The following is a 15,681-nucleotide window of genomic DNA, read 5'->3' as shown; positions in this document are numbered from 1 at the left end:
TTAGGACATTATGTCACCTTTACAATGAGGTTTCTCTGTAACCTCATGAGAGTCTATGATGCCAGGCCAATAACTTGCTGTACTTTGTTTTGTTTTTTTGGTTAAAGAAAATCATCAGGGATTTTTAATCTATCTTAGAAGGTTTTGTACATTACTCTTCCTTTTACTTTGGGGGGAAATATTTAAGAACAAAATTAAAAAACAACAACTTTAATCACACTCACACACAAATATATATATATAGTTTCTCTGGATATAATATATGTTGAACTTCAATTTGTGTTAAATTTGTGTTACAGTATGAACATTTTAGTATTATATGTAAGATTATGATTGAAAAAGGTTTTGCTTTATGGGTGTCATGAATGTTAAGATTATTTCATTCTGGTAACGGAAAGTTTATATATTTTTATTCTGTTGGTTTTTGTTTCAGATTGTGCACACACAATAGAACTATCAATAATTATTATGGTCTGCCTGAGTAATGATTAATGAGACATGTCAGCAATTACGCCATTGATGATGTCATATGTTATGTAATGGTAACATGTGATATTAATAATGTTGTGTGTGATGTCAAAATGTTTGAAACATGTCATGCGTGATGGCATGTAGAAAGTTATTGTTGCTGTCATCTGTGATGTTACATAATATTTTCCCTGGGGTTGGGATTATGATAAGAATTCTCTGGCTTTTAAAAGTTTGAATATTAGCTGTTCAGAGCAGGGCCTACCAAGCTCAGTAACACTCAGCTGAAAAAAGATGTCCGTAATTAAGTACGTGTATTTGTATCATACTTTGAGTAGTATATTCTGTTACATAAATGCAGTAATAGTCACTCATTTCTTAGGAAATGTTTAAAGAAATGTGATTATTTAGTTTAATTTTGAGGCATTGGGGCCCATTTATCAGACTCGCCAGAAACAGCAGTTATGAGGCAGCGGTCTAAAGACCACTGCTCCATAACCCTGTCCGCCTGCTCTGATGAGGCGGACAGGAATCGCCACAATTCAACCCGATCGAATACGATCGGGTTGATTGACACCTCCTTGCTGGCGGACGATTGGCCGCGAGTTAGCAGGGGGCGGCGTTGCACCAGCAGCTCTTGTGAGTACGTATTGCTCTCCGCATTCAGCGAGGTCTTGCGGACCTGATCCGCACTGTCGGATCATGTCCGCAAGACCTTTGATAAATTGGCCCCATTATTTTTAGCAAAATTATGAGTAGAATGTAATGTGGCCACAAGCCAGTCCCAATATAGGTAGTCCAGGCAATCATACAAAAAAGGTCAGGCACCTCTGGTTTCAGGATAAAAATACACAAGCATAAGCCTGAAAAACAGTGTAGCAGCCAAGATACACATTGCTTTTATAGTTATTAGTCTGTAACTGTTAAAAGTCTTAATCTAGTGTGAGACATAATAGCAGATCCTCAAATTTTTTAGCAAATTATGTTTTTTTGTATGTTTTCAATGTTAACCGTTCTATGTTAAAGTATACTGAAAATAAATAGAAGGCTACCCACCATACTACATTCTATCTTCTGCTTTTTATAGTAGTTTAGAACTGAAAAAAGGAAATACCTTTTAATATTAAATCTTAGTGTAAGACTATGTCATGTAGCGCACACTAATCCAAAGATTTTTAAAGTTATGGTCATTGTTTAAATGCTGTTACTGTTCTTAAGAAAATGGCTTTGTACACCCATATACAATTATCTGATTTATAAATAGCCCCATCTTTGGGTAACATATATGAAAGGTTGTATGGGGAATAAATATTTATTATATAACATGTATATTATAAATATTTTCCCTCATACTATTCCCCTGTAAGGGTGGATAACATATTTGCTTAAAATTGATACATCTGATGCAGCACCCAGGCATATTTTAGGTATGGATACCCATACATACATACATGCACAAAAAAAGATACAAACAGACATCTTTACATGTTGTCGTAATGTCAACCATCTTTGAAGTGTGTGTAAATAAAAACACAAATCAATGTATACTATACAGGCCTATACATAGTCTGTGCAAACATTTACACCCACGTGCACACAGCATATAGTCATACTATGACCAGCCACAGCATATAATATAAACACATCCCTGGAAACATACATACGCTGATCTGCAGATGTACACAGTCATCCTTACATCTTTAAATTGTCAGATTTTAACATTTCCTTCTCCCTCAGGAGGTGACAATATAGTTTATATCCCATTTAAAGGACATTCTTCCTTCTCTGGAGATGAAGTCTGTGTCACTACGAAGGTTCTATATAAATCCCTAGAATGATCCCTGCCATAATAAGGCAGTATGTCCTACTTCATGGAAAAATTCTTGATTGCATCTCCAGTGCACAAATCGACTTGTTTCCCATTATCAGGGAGATGAAGAATAGACAGGAACAGTGTCTGCACATTAATGTCATTGAGGCACTTTCTAGTGGCTGGGTGTTGAAAAGATTGCACCCACCAAAGTAGCAAGATGTGGAAGCAATGACAATACAATGCACAAGATTTACCTATGTGGCTGTCCGTAGCCATAGTGCAGCTCATGAGATTAAGTATCATGTCATTCATCTTAACCATGGTGATATGAAGACTAATGGCACAAAAAATATCATCACATGGCAATGTGGCAAACAGAGGACCTATGGCTTGTCTGGTATGTCTGACCCTTGTGGTGCATTAGACTAGTGTCCATTATTAGAGGACTTTTTTTTTAAATTGCATAAGACTTTTTTCTTCAGTCTGTTATAATTCAGTGGGAGCAGCAGAAAACAAACAGCTACCAGAGTCCATAGACTATGCTTTCTGAAGCTCCTTGAGGTAATATGTAACCGCCCATTTTTGAGGGAGCAGCTATTTATCTGGGACAGCAGTTACCCCAGGGTTGCTTATTTCTCACTCCGTGTTGGCGCTGTCAGAGTGGGTGATATTGAGTGTCTGTGCTGAAACAGAGATATCTGCTTGATCAACAGGGCTCTGGTAATCAGAAGTCATGTCCTGGTCAATCAGTGGCATTTGAAGGGAGGTCAGTGTGAACGAGCTTACGGGACCTCTTCGGAGACACTGAGAATAGAAACCCAGCAATATATCGAGTTTATCTTCAATGGACTGTACCTGTGAAGAGAGATATGTACAAATGATCACCTTCAACAGAATAGACAGCTCTCAACAGAGAGTAATAACAAATTAAAGTAATGATGCATCAGGTGTAGTATGCAGTTGATAATTAAACAATGTACATTTCTACATAACAAGTGTAGATAAAGAAATAGATCTCCACATTAATTAATTATGTTGTCCTGATTTTTAGAATAACCCATATGCCTAGGTTTCCAAGTTATTTAAAGCAAATATTGGCCAAATACTACAAAGATGGAATTAACACAAATGGGCTAATTTACGAGTGGAGTTCTATATTGCACTCCCGCTTGGGCATTAACTTTGCTAGACGTAGGCTTTAGATTGTGCTCATATTATGAGATGAAGGTAAAAAAAAAAGTGGAACTTCAAATATCGCGACTGTGTTAACATATTTTGCCATAGAAGTAAATGGAGCGTGAAAACTGCAAAAAAAAAAAAAAAACTAACACTCATACTCGCGCCCTGACCGCGTTTATTCAAGTGCGCTAAATCTGACATGAATTATGAATATTTCATATTCCAATGTTGTTCATGTAGGATATTATGTTCTATTTATTCTTAAATAAATATTTATATATACATTTGATGTTTGTTTTGGTAAAATATATATCTATACCTATATATAAATATGATTATATATAGTAGATATATGCCAATATAGGAATATATATTTAAATACTTAGAACAAATTTCCCTATGTGAAGAACATTGGAATTTTAAATATGTACAGTACATACACAGTTAAAAACTTTATTAAATATGAATATTTCATAAATATGATTTTTCATGTTTTCAGATACTACAATGCACACACACACATATATAGTGTGTATATATATATATATATATATATATGTGTGTGTGTGTGTACATATGTATTTATGTGTTTATACGTCTGTAAATACATATATACACATATAAATATATAATTACACACAAACACACACACACACACACATATATATATATATATATATATATATATATACAGTATCTCACAAAAGTGAGTACACCCCTCCCATTTTTGTAAATATTTTATTATATCTTTTCATGTGACAATACTGAAGAAATGACACTTTGCTACAATGTAAAGTAGTGAGTGTACAGCCTGTATAACAGTGTCAATTTTCTATCCCCTCAAAATAACTCAACACACAGCCATTAATGTCTAAACCGTTGGCAACAAAAGTGAGTAGAAATGTCCAAATTGGGCCCAGTTACCCATTTTCCCTCCATGTGACTCGTTAGTGTTACAAGGTCTCAGGTGTGAATGGGAAGCAGGTGTGTTAAATTTGGTGTTATCGCTCTCACACTCTCTCATACTGGTCAGTTGAAGTTCTGCATGGCACCTAATCGCAAAGAACTCTCTGAGGAGTTGAAAAAAAGAACTGTTGCTCTACATAAAGATGGCCTAGGCTATAAGAAGATTGCGAAGACCCTGAAACTGAGCTGCAGCACGGTGGGCAAAACCATACAGCGGTTTCACAGGACAGGTTCCACTCAGAACAGGCTATGCCATGGTCGATCAAAGAAGTTGAGTGCACGTGCTCAGCTGCATAACCAGAGGTTGGAAATAGACGTATGAGTGCTGCCAGCATTACTGCAGAGGTTGAAGGGGCGGGGATCAGCCTGTCAGTGCTCAGACCATACGCTGCACACTGCATCAAATTGGTCTTCATGGCTGTCGTCCTTCTTGTGCATCTTCTAAAAAATGATGCACAAGAAAGCCTGCAAACAGTTTGCTGAAGACAAGCAGACTAAGGACATGGATTACTGGAATCATGTCCTGTGGTCCGATGAGACCAAGATAAACTTATTTGGTTCAGATGGTGTCAATCGTGTGTGACGGCAACCAGGTGAGACGTACAAAGACAAGTGTGTCTTGCCTACAGTTAAGCATGGTGGTGGGAGTGTCATGGTCTGGGCCTGCATGAGTGCTGTCGGCACTGGGGAGCTACAGTTTATTGAGGGAACCATGAATGCCAACATGTACTGTGACATACTGTAGCAGAGCATGATCCCCTCCCTTCGGAGACTGGGCCATAGGGCAGTATTCCAACATGATAACGACCCTAAATACACCTCCAAGATGACCACTGCCTTGCTGTGAGGGTAAAGGTGATGGACTGGCCAAGCATGTCTCCAGACCTAAACCCTATTGAACATCTGTGGGGCATCCTCAAACAGAAGGTGGGGGAGCGCAAGGTCTCTAACATCCACCAGCTCCGTGATGTTGTCATGGAGGAGTGGAAGAGGACTCCAAGTGAACTCCATGCCCAAGAGGGTTAAGGTAGTGCTGGAAAATAATGGTGGCCACACAAAATATTGACACTTTGGGTCCAATTTGGACATTTCCACTTAGGGGTGTACAGTACTCACTTTTGTTGCCAACAGTTTAGACATTAATGGGTGTGTGTTGAGTTATTTTGAGGGAACAGCAAATTTACACTGTTATACAGGCTGTACACTCACTACTTTACATTGTAGCAAAGTGTAATTTCTTCAGTGTTGTCACATGAAAAGATATAATAAAATATTTACAAAAATGTGAGAGGTGTACTTACTTTTGTGAGATACTGTAAATATATATACATACATACATACTTAGACATGTGTATGTATGTACAGTTGTATGCAAAAGTTTAGGCACCCCTGACAATTTCCATGATTTTCGTTTCTAAATAATTGGGTATTTGGATCAGCAATTTCATTTTGATCTATCAAATAACTGAAGGACACAGTAATATTTCAGTAGTGAAATGAGGTTTATTGGATTAACAGAAAATGTGCAATATGCATCCAAACGAAATTAGACAGGTGCATGAATTTGGGCACCTTTATCATTTTGTTTATTTGAATACCTGTAACTACCTAGCAATGATTAATTGGAACACACAATTGGTTTGGTGAGCCCATTAAGCCTTCAACTTCATAGACAGGTGCATCCAATCATGAGAAAAGGTATTTAAGGTGGCCAATTGCAAGTTGTTGTTCTCTTTGACTTTCCTCTGAAGAGTGGCAACATGGGGGCCTCAAAACAACTCTCAAATCACCTGAAAACAAAGATTGTTCAACATTATGGTTTAGGAGAAGGCTAAAAAAAACTATTGCAGAGATTTAAGCTGTCAAGTGTCCACTGTGGGGAACATAGTGAGGAAATGGAAGACCACAGGCACAGTTCTTGTTAAGGCCAGAAGTGGCAGGCCAAATAAAATATCGGAGAGGCAAAGGATGGTGAGAAGGGTCAAAAACAGCTCAGAAAAGGAGAGTATATCAGGAGCGCTATAGCTAAAGGTGCTAGGAGGTAAGACTATATAAATGAAATTGGCATAGACATTTGGCATATCTTAAAAAAATTGCATCAATTTAATGCACAGCAAATAATACACAATAGTAAATAAAAACGGACGTCTCCGTGAGTAAAAGTCCTTAAGTTGCCGCCATATGATAATTATAATAGCAGAGAAAGTTCGTAGTACAAATAAATGACAGTCTGGTGTACACTTACAGTATCCTTAATGTTGGTTTGCTAGCAAACAGGGGCTTACCCCAAACTTTCCACTCGATATCCTCCGTGAGTTGGTTACAGCCGTTAGCGTGATGACACCGCTAATGTGGGCGCTGTCTCAGATCGGCTCTTCTGATTGGTCCAAACTCGGACCTGGTCATCAGCAGACAGGGGCTTGCCCCAAACTTTCCCCTCGGTGTCCTCCGTGAGTTGGTTAAGAGCCTTTAGCGTGATGACAACGCTAATGTGGGCGCTGCCTCAGATTGGCTTTTCTTATTGGTCCAAACTCGGACCCGGTCAGCAGCGGTAGTGGTGACTATTAAAGTGTAGCAATTGTCCGATGAATAATACCTGCTCTTAGTGCTAACAAGCACGCAGGTACAGAATTAAAGATGAAAACAAGCTTGGTTATCCGATGAAAAGTTCAGAGCTTGTTTTCATCTTTAATTCTGTACCTGCGTGCTTGTTAGCACTAAGAGCAGGTATTATTCATCGGACAATTGCTACACTTTAATAGTCACCACTACCGCTGCTGACCAGGTCCGAGTTTGGACCAATAAGAAAAGCCAATCTGAGGCAGCGCCCACATTAGCGTTGTCATCACGCTAAAGGCTCTTAACCAACTCACGGAGGACACCGAGGGGAAAGTTTGGGGCAAGCCCCTGTCTGCTGATGACCAGATCCGAGTTTGGACCAATCAGAAGAGCCGATCTGAGACAGCGCCCACATTAGCGGTGTCATCACGCTAACGGCTGTAACCAACTCACGGAGGATATCGAGTGGAAAGTTTGGGGTAAGCCCCTGTTTGCTAGCAAACCAACATTAAGGATACTGTAAGTGTACACCAGACTGTCATTTATTTGTACTACGAACTTTCTCTGCTATTATAATTATCATATGGCGGCAACTTAAGGACTTTTACTCACGGAGACGTCCGTTTTTATTTACTATTGTGTATTATTTGCTGTGCATTAAATTGATGCAATTTTTTTAAGATACGCCAAATGTCTATGCCAATTTCATTTATATAGTCTTACCTCCTAGCACCTTTAGCTATAGCGCTCCTGATATACTCTCCTTTTCTGATTTTCATATTACCTATTTTTGGGAACACATAGGTATTCTCAGGAGTTTGGTGTTTCTCACCCTGCGCTCATTAGTTAATTAATATTTGTTCAAAAACAGCTCACAGACCACCTCCAAAGACCTACAACATCATCTTGCTGCAGATGATGTCACTGTGCATCGTTCAACAATTCTGCACACTTTGCACAAGGAGAAGCTGTATGGGAGAGTGATGCGGAAGAAACCTTTCTTTCATGTAATTGGCAAGAGTCCATGAGCTAGTGACGTATGGGATATACAATCCTACCAGGAGGGGTAAAGTTTCTCAAACCTCAAATGCCTATAAATACACCCCTCACCTCACCCACAATTCAGTTTTACAAACTTTCGCCCAGATTACAAGTTTTGCGTTATTGGGGGTGCGGTGCTAACTTGCACGTTATTGTCACCGCTCACTTTCCTACAGTGCTGGTATTACAGGTTTTTATAAACCCGGCGTTAAAAGGAGAGAAGTGAGCGTAGAGCAAAATTGAGCTCCATACCGCACTCCAATACCAGCGCTGCTTAAGTCAGCGGTGAGCTGGTTGTACGTGCTCGTGCACGATTTCCCCATAGACATCAATGGGAAGAGCCGGCTGAGAAAAAGCCTAACACCTGCAATAAAGCAGCGTACAACTCAGTAACGCAGCCCCATTGATTCCTATGGGGAAACTAAATTTATGTTTACACCTAACACCCTAACATGAACCCTGAGTCTAAATACCCCTAATCTTACACTTATTAACCCCTAATCTGCCGCCACATCGCTGACACCTACATTATACTTATTAACCCCTAATCTGCCGCTCCAGACATTGCCGCCACTATAATAAACATATTAACCCCTAATCTGCTGCTCCGGACATCGCCGCCACCTACATTATACTTATTAACCCCTAATCTACTGCCCCCAACATCGCGACACCTACATTATATTTATTAACCCCTAATCTGCTGCCCACAACATCGCCGACACCTACATAATGTTATTAACCCTAATCTGCCGTCCCCAACATCGCCGTGACTATAATAAACATATTAACCCCTAAACCGCCGTACCCCCGAATCGCAAACACAAGTTAAATATTATTAACCCCTAATCTGCCGCCCTTAACATCGCCGCCACCTACCTACATTTATTAACCCCTAATCTGCCGCACCCAACATCGCCGCCACTATATTATATTTATTAACCCCTAAATCTAACCCTAACACCCCCTAACTTAAATATAATTTAAATAAATCTAAATACAAATTACTATAATTACCTAAATAATTCCTATTTAAAACTAAATACTTACCTATAAAATAAACCCTAAGCTAGCTACAATATAACTAATAGTTACATTGTATCTAGCTTAGGGTTTATTTTTATTTTACAGGCAAGTTTGTATTTATTTTAACTAGGTAGAATAGTTACTAAATAGTTATTAACTATTTAATAACTACCTAGCTAAAATAAATACAAATTTACCTATAAAATAAAACCTAACCTAAGTTACACTAACACCTAACACTACACTACAATTAAATAAATTACCTAGAATAAATACAATTAACTAAATTAAATAAAATTAGCTAAATTACAAAAAAAAACAAAACACTAAATTACAGAAAATAAAAAACAAATTACAAGATCTTTAAACTAATTACACTTAATCTAATAGCCCTATCAAAATAAAAAAAGCCGGGGGTGGAGCCAGCTCTGAGCCTGAGCGGTCGCATGGAACCATAGCTCCGACTATCTATTACTAAAATGTATATCTCTGACCGCTCAGCTCAGTAGAAGTCATCATTGCTAACTATCTGATAACCCATGGCTCTTGCTGGAGCAGTTTGAGGATTGTAGGGCATATTGAGACAAAATCACTCGACCGGATCGTGTTGTGCTGTTTAGCGGGTCCCATGATGGCAGCCATCTTTCAGCCTCACGAGAGGACCCACGCAGGAGAAACTTGTCGTTAGCAGCACTCACTGATCTCTAAGACACGCTGACTATGTTGAAGCAGTGAGTTTTTGGGCCAGATACACGAAGCAATACCAGTGCGGCAGCCTCTTATAGCCATGGCAGTAACCGGCTCTCAGTGGGGCGACATCACTCACAATGTCAGCATGGGGACCTGCAATGAACATGTAACTACCGCTACTTACCTGGACATTAAGAAGCTTTTCAAGATCTTAATTAAGGAAGCGGAAACTCTATCTGCATCTAGCTGTGTCCCACCTGATGTGGCTAACCACTTACCATCAACCCAGAAACTGTGTGACGGGGACCCGCTCCCACAGGCGGACAGATCTAAGCATTTAGATGTCAGTCCATACAGCCCTCCCGGACCCGCTCAGCTGACCCCATTACATGCGAGCAGTGACACCCGCTCGCTCTCCCCGCCTGTTTACATCATGGATCTCATGGAGAGTAAACCCTGCCATATTTATGTTCCGATAGACTGGGTAGTGGATGTGTCATATTGTTTTCATCAAGCACACACAGCATTGCCATTACCCAGAGCGGATGACAGAGGCAACGATCGGGCAATCATGTGTCTGGACATCTCCCTGTCTAGTGAACTGCAGCACTCCTTGGACTGGAGATATGTTGTAATGGGTCTTATATAGACTGGAATTGGCTAGGAGGTTTCTAACTCATATTATTCAGGATGGATGATATAGTATATAGGGAATGTGCTTATGTTGCCGCAAAAGCTAGATACAGCTCATAGACATAGCACACAAGCTTTAATAACTCTTTGCAATATATGTTTTGAATCCCACTAATGATGGCAACAAGCCTGATGTCTGGAGGACTCTGAACTGCTAATTACTAATACACTCCTTTGTCCTACATGGCTAATAGGGGGGTTGATTGCATGCAGATATATATGTTCGGTAGTTACTTAGATAATTGTTAACTTATTACCACATACTATGTTTAGACCTAAGGTAAGCTACACTACCTCCCCACATTTACCGGTAAACAATTCACCTCACAACTTTATGTTAGTAAATCACAGGCCATACACCTTACCACTCCCTTCTCCACATACCTCATGAGGTCAGTGCAGTACCGCGCTCAGAGTAGGCTTATCTTAGCCATGTACAAGTAGACTCTTACACCAGAGTATTGAGACATGTTCTCTGTGTTTAAATGACCCCTCCGGTACAAATATGCCATTCCTATACCGCCCTCATACCATTACTGCCACCACAGTAGGTAGTTAATTGCAGACATCTAAATATTAGTTCATTCATCTATACACTTGGTGAAGATGGAGAAACTGCCACCTAAAAGTCTCAGGGGGATTTTGGGATAGCTCCTGTTCTAGCACCTTTTATTTTAACCCACTTACATAAGAAAAGTCTGAGGTCCATTGTGATAATATAGGGCTATTCCTCACCACCACTCACTAAAAGCATTTAACTTTATGCCACATACACTAAGGTGAGGTATCAATTGGTTGTCACTGTCATTGCTTGTGATATGAGTATTAGCTATAGCTGCTATACCTTTAGGCTCAATGTTTTAAATTAATCATACAGCTCTGTTACACACGATACACTTTATATGTTCTATGATATGCAACAATACTTCAACCTACTGTAGTGTCTAGCCCTTCTTAGAGCCTTCACTCTACCTTATGGAACTTCTTTGGTTTTACTTTTTTTATTATTATAGTGGTAATTGTGTGTTATATTTCAGTAACTACATAAAGGGAAGTACCTTCTCCGTTAGCCCATAGTAGATAATGCCCCGAGTAGATTTTTAACTTAGGTGCCTCATTTGAATAATTTGAATAGTCTGAATTAAATAACAAATAGCTTTCTCCCTCTCTCCCCTAGTCACAGATATCTAACGTTAGAAATAACCACCCTCTATATTCCTATTCATGCTGTTTGCCTATCTCCCTCACCCCCTGATTACCCTACTATGATGTCTCTAATAGTACGGCTCCCCCCCCTTTCTCACCCTTTCTTTTGTTTCTCCTTTCTTCTCCTTTCCCCTATACGTCGAGCGGCTCTTGCCCGCTGCTTTTTCTTTCTCTTCCTTATACAATATGGCCTAGGTGTGGCCAGTACAGTATCCAACTCCCCACTTCTAGTTACTACTAGATTAGAAAGTTACTAAGTACCCTTCCTATAGATGTGGGGTTCATATATTCCGGTTAATATACTATAAAAATGGAGTTCCAATTTCTATGGCCCAAGCATTACTATCTCATCTAATCAGGACATGATCTGTAACCTCTTAACTGTATATTAAGATTTGTGTTTTCGTATTTATCTATAAAAGTCTAGCTCCTCTCTCTATATAGACAGGTATTTCTTTTCATATCTATATACTCTTCAATAATAGAACACAGTCTTGGTATGTGTTACAGCATTTGTTATGTCTTAATAGGTTACCCTTCATATGAGAGCAATGTATGCCATGTCCTGTTGTACTTTATCTTAATGGGTGTATTCTGTATGTTATTTTACCTTGAAACTCCAATAAAAAAATTTTTAACAAAAAAATAAATAAAAAAAGCCCACCCAAAATAAAAAAACCCTAACCTAAACAAAACTACCAATAGCCCTTAAAAGGGTGTTTTGCGGGGCATTACCCCAAAGAAATCAGCTCTTTTACCTGTAAAAAAATTACAAACAACCCCCCCCAACAGTAAAACCCACCAACCACACAACCAACTCCCCAAATAAAACCCTAACTAAAAAAACCTAAGCTCCCCATTGCCCTGAAAAGGGCATTTGGATGGGTATTGCCCTTAAAAGGACATTTAGCTCTATTGCGGCCCAAAGCCCTAACCTAAAAATAAAACCCACCCAATACACCCTTAAAAAATCTTAACACTAACCCCTGAAGATCCACTTACCGGGAGAAGTCTTCATCCAAGCGGCAAGATGTCCTCAAGGAAGCCGGCAGAAGTGGTCCTCCAGACGGGCAGAAGTGGTCCTAGCAAATAGTTTATTGCTTCATTCTTGGAGCATTAAATTTTTTGGCGCAAAGGTACGTCCGATGACGCAAATTCTTAATTTCCGGCGTCTTAGTTGACCCTGAATTCCTTGCACAAGGTTGCGCCAAAAAAAATTCAGTTTGCGTTGTGCGTCATACTTGGAGCTAAATAATTTCATTATTTAAATCCCCATTCCTATATGCCTCTTGTCTTTTTCTATATCAGAGGGCTATGCTGTTTGCATTTTTTCCCATTCCTTAAACTGCCATATAAGGAAATTGATAATTTTGCTTTATATGTTGTTTTTTCTCTTACATTTGCAAGATGTCTCAATCTGATCCTGTCTCAGAAACCACTGTTGGAACCCTGCTGCCTGATAACAATTCTACCAAAGGTAAGTGCATTTATTGTAAATTTGTGGAGATAAGGGCCTATAGTTATCAAGGTCTGGCGGACCTGATCCGACACTGCGGATCAGGTCCACCAGACCTCGCTGAATACGGCGAGCGTATGCAATGCCGCCCCCTGCAGACTCGCGGCCAATCGGCCGTCAGCAGGGGGGTGTCAATCAACCTGATCGTACTCGATCGGGTTGATTTCCGGCAATGTGTGTCCGCCTGCTCAGAGCAGACGGACAGGTTATGGAGCAGCGGTCTTTATGACCGCTGCTTCATAACTGCATAACCATACGGAGCTTGATACATATGCCCCTATATCTCCAGCTGTGGTATGTAATAGTTGTCATGATAAGCTTTTACATGCAGAGAATGTGTCCATCAGTAATAGTACAATGCCTGTTGTTCCTTCAACATCTAATGCACATGATATACCTGTGAATATAAAAGATTGTATTGCTGATGCGATTCAGAAGGCTTTGTCTGCCATCCCGCCTTCTAATCAACGTAAAAGTTCTTTTAAAACTTCTCATAAAGTTGATAAAATTTCAAATGACCGACAACATACTGAATTATCCTCCTCTGATGAGGATCTATCTGATTCAGAAGATCCTTCCTCAGATATTGACACTGACAAATCTACTTATTTATTTAAAATGGAGTATATTCGCTCCTTGTTAAAAGAGGTGTTGATTACACTGGATATTGAGGAAACTAGTCCTCTTGATATTAAAACTAGTAAACGTTTAAATTCTGTTTATAAACCTCCTGTGGTTACTCCAGAGGTTTTTCCAGTTCCTGATGCTATTTCTGAGATGATTTCTAAGGAATGGAATAGGCCTGGTACTTCTTTTATTCCTTCTTCAAGGTTTTGGAAAGTTTAGCGCAACAGGAAATCGATCCTGATTTGTCTAGCATTGTTCGCTTGCTTCAACATGCTAATCATTTTATCTGTGATGCCATTTTTGATATAATCAAAATTGATGTTAAATCTATGTCTTTAGCTAGAAGAGCTTTGTGGCTCAAATATTGGAATGCTGACATGGTATCTAAGTCTAGATTACTATCTATTTCTTTCCAAGGTAATAAGTTATTTGGTTCTCAGTTGGATTCGATTATTTCAACTGTCACTGGGGGGAAGGGAGTTTTTTTGCCTCAGGATAAAAGATCTAAGGGTAAATCTAAAGCTTCTTACCGTTTTCGTTCCTTTCGACAAAATAAGGAACAGAAACCTAATCCTTCCCCCAAAGAATCTGGTTCCAATTCGAAACCTTCTTCAAGTTGGAATAAATCCAAGTCGTTTAAGAAACCAAAGCCAGCCCCCAAGTCTGCATGAAGGTGCGGCCTCATTCCAGCTCAGCTGGTAGGGGGCAGATTAAGATTGTTCCAAAACATTTAGGCAGATTCTGTCCAAAATCAGTGGATTCAGAGTATTGTCTCTCAAGGGTACCGAATAGGATTCAGAGTAAGACCTCCTGTGAGAAGATTTTTTTCTCTCACGCATCCCAGCAAATCCAGAAAAGGCTCAGGCTTTTCTGAAGTGTGTTTCAGACCTGGAGCTTTCAGGGGTAATCATACCAGTTCTGTTTCAGGAACAGGGTCTAGGGTTGTATTTAAATCTATTCATTGTCCCAAAGAAAGGAAATTCATTCAGGCCAGTTCTGGATCTAAAAATTTTGAATCATTATGTAAGAGTGCCAACTTTCAAAATGGTGACTATAAGGACTATTCTGCCTTTTGTTCAGCAAGGGCATTATATGTCCACCATAGACTTACAGGGGCATATTTATCAAGCTCCGAATGGAGCTTGATGCCCGTGTTTCTGGGGAGCCTGCAGGCTCGCTAGAAACAGCAGTTATGAAGCAGCGGTCACAAAGACTGCTGCTCAATAACCTGTCCGCCTGCTCTGACAGACATCGCCCCGGAAATCAACCCGATCGAGTACGATCGGGTTGATTGACACCCCCCTGCTGGCGGCCTACTGGCTACTAGTCTGCAGGGGACGGCATTGCACCAGCAGCTCTTGTGAGCTGCTGGTGCAATGCTGAATACGGCGAGCGTATTGTTCGCCGTATTCAGCGAGGTCTGTCGGACCTGATCCGCACTGTCAGATCAGGTCCGACAGACCTTGATAAATAGAGGCCAATGGATGCATATCTTCATATTCCAATTCATCCAGACCACTTTCATTTTCTGAGATTCTCTTTTCTAGACAAGCATTACCAATTTGTCGCTCTTCCCTTTGGCCTAGCGACAGCTCCAAGAATCTTTTCAAAGGTTCTCGGTGCCCTACTCTCTGTAATTAGAGAACAGGGTATTGCGGTGTTTCCTTATTCGGACGATATCTTGGTACTAGCTCGGTCTTTACATTCTGCAGAATCTCACACGAATCAACTAGTGTTGTTTCTTCAAAGACATGTTTGGAGGATCAATTTACCAGAAAGTTATTTGATTCCTCAGACAAGGGTCACCTTTTTAGGTTTCCAGATAGATTCAGTGTCCATGACTCTGTCTCTAACAGACAAGAGACGATTAAAATTGGTTTCAGCTTGTTGGAACCTT

The 15,681-nt window shown here is 39.8% G+C and overlaps 1 protein-coding gene across 1 annotated transcript in view; it reads right to left on the bottom strand.

The window, feature by feature from the left end:
• Positions 1–1,105: 1,105 nt before the first annotated feature.
• KCNQ4 (potassium voltage-gated channel subfamily Q member 4) overlaps positions 1,106–15,681 on the bottom strand; it is a 518,522-nt gene continuing 503,946 nt past the window's right edge. The window contains exon 14 of the mRNA XM_053707227.1: positions 1,106–3,136. Coding sequence (XP_053563202.1) covers positions 2,918–3,136 — 219 coding nt within the window. The 3' untranslated portion in view covers positions 1,106–2,917. The remainder of the gene's footprint in view (positions 3,137–15,681) is intronic.

Source organism: Bombina bombina, chromosome 3, assembly GCF_027579735.1.
Source record: "Bombina bombina isolate aBomBom1 chromosome 3, aBomBom1.pri, whole genome shotgun sequence".
In the NCBI taxonomy this organism is placed as follows: Eukaryota; Metazoa; Chordata; class Amphibia; order Anura; family Bombinatoridae; genus Bombina; species Bombina bombina.
Note: the sequence above shows the minus strand (reverse complement) of the source record. Positions and strands in the feature narration are given on the sequence as shown.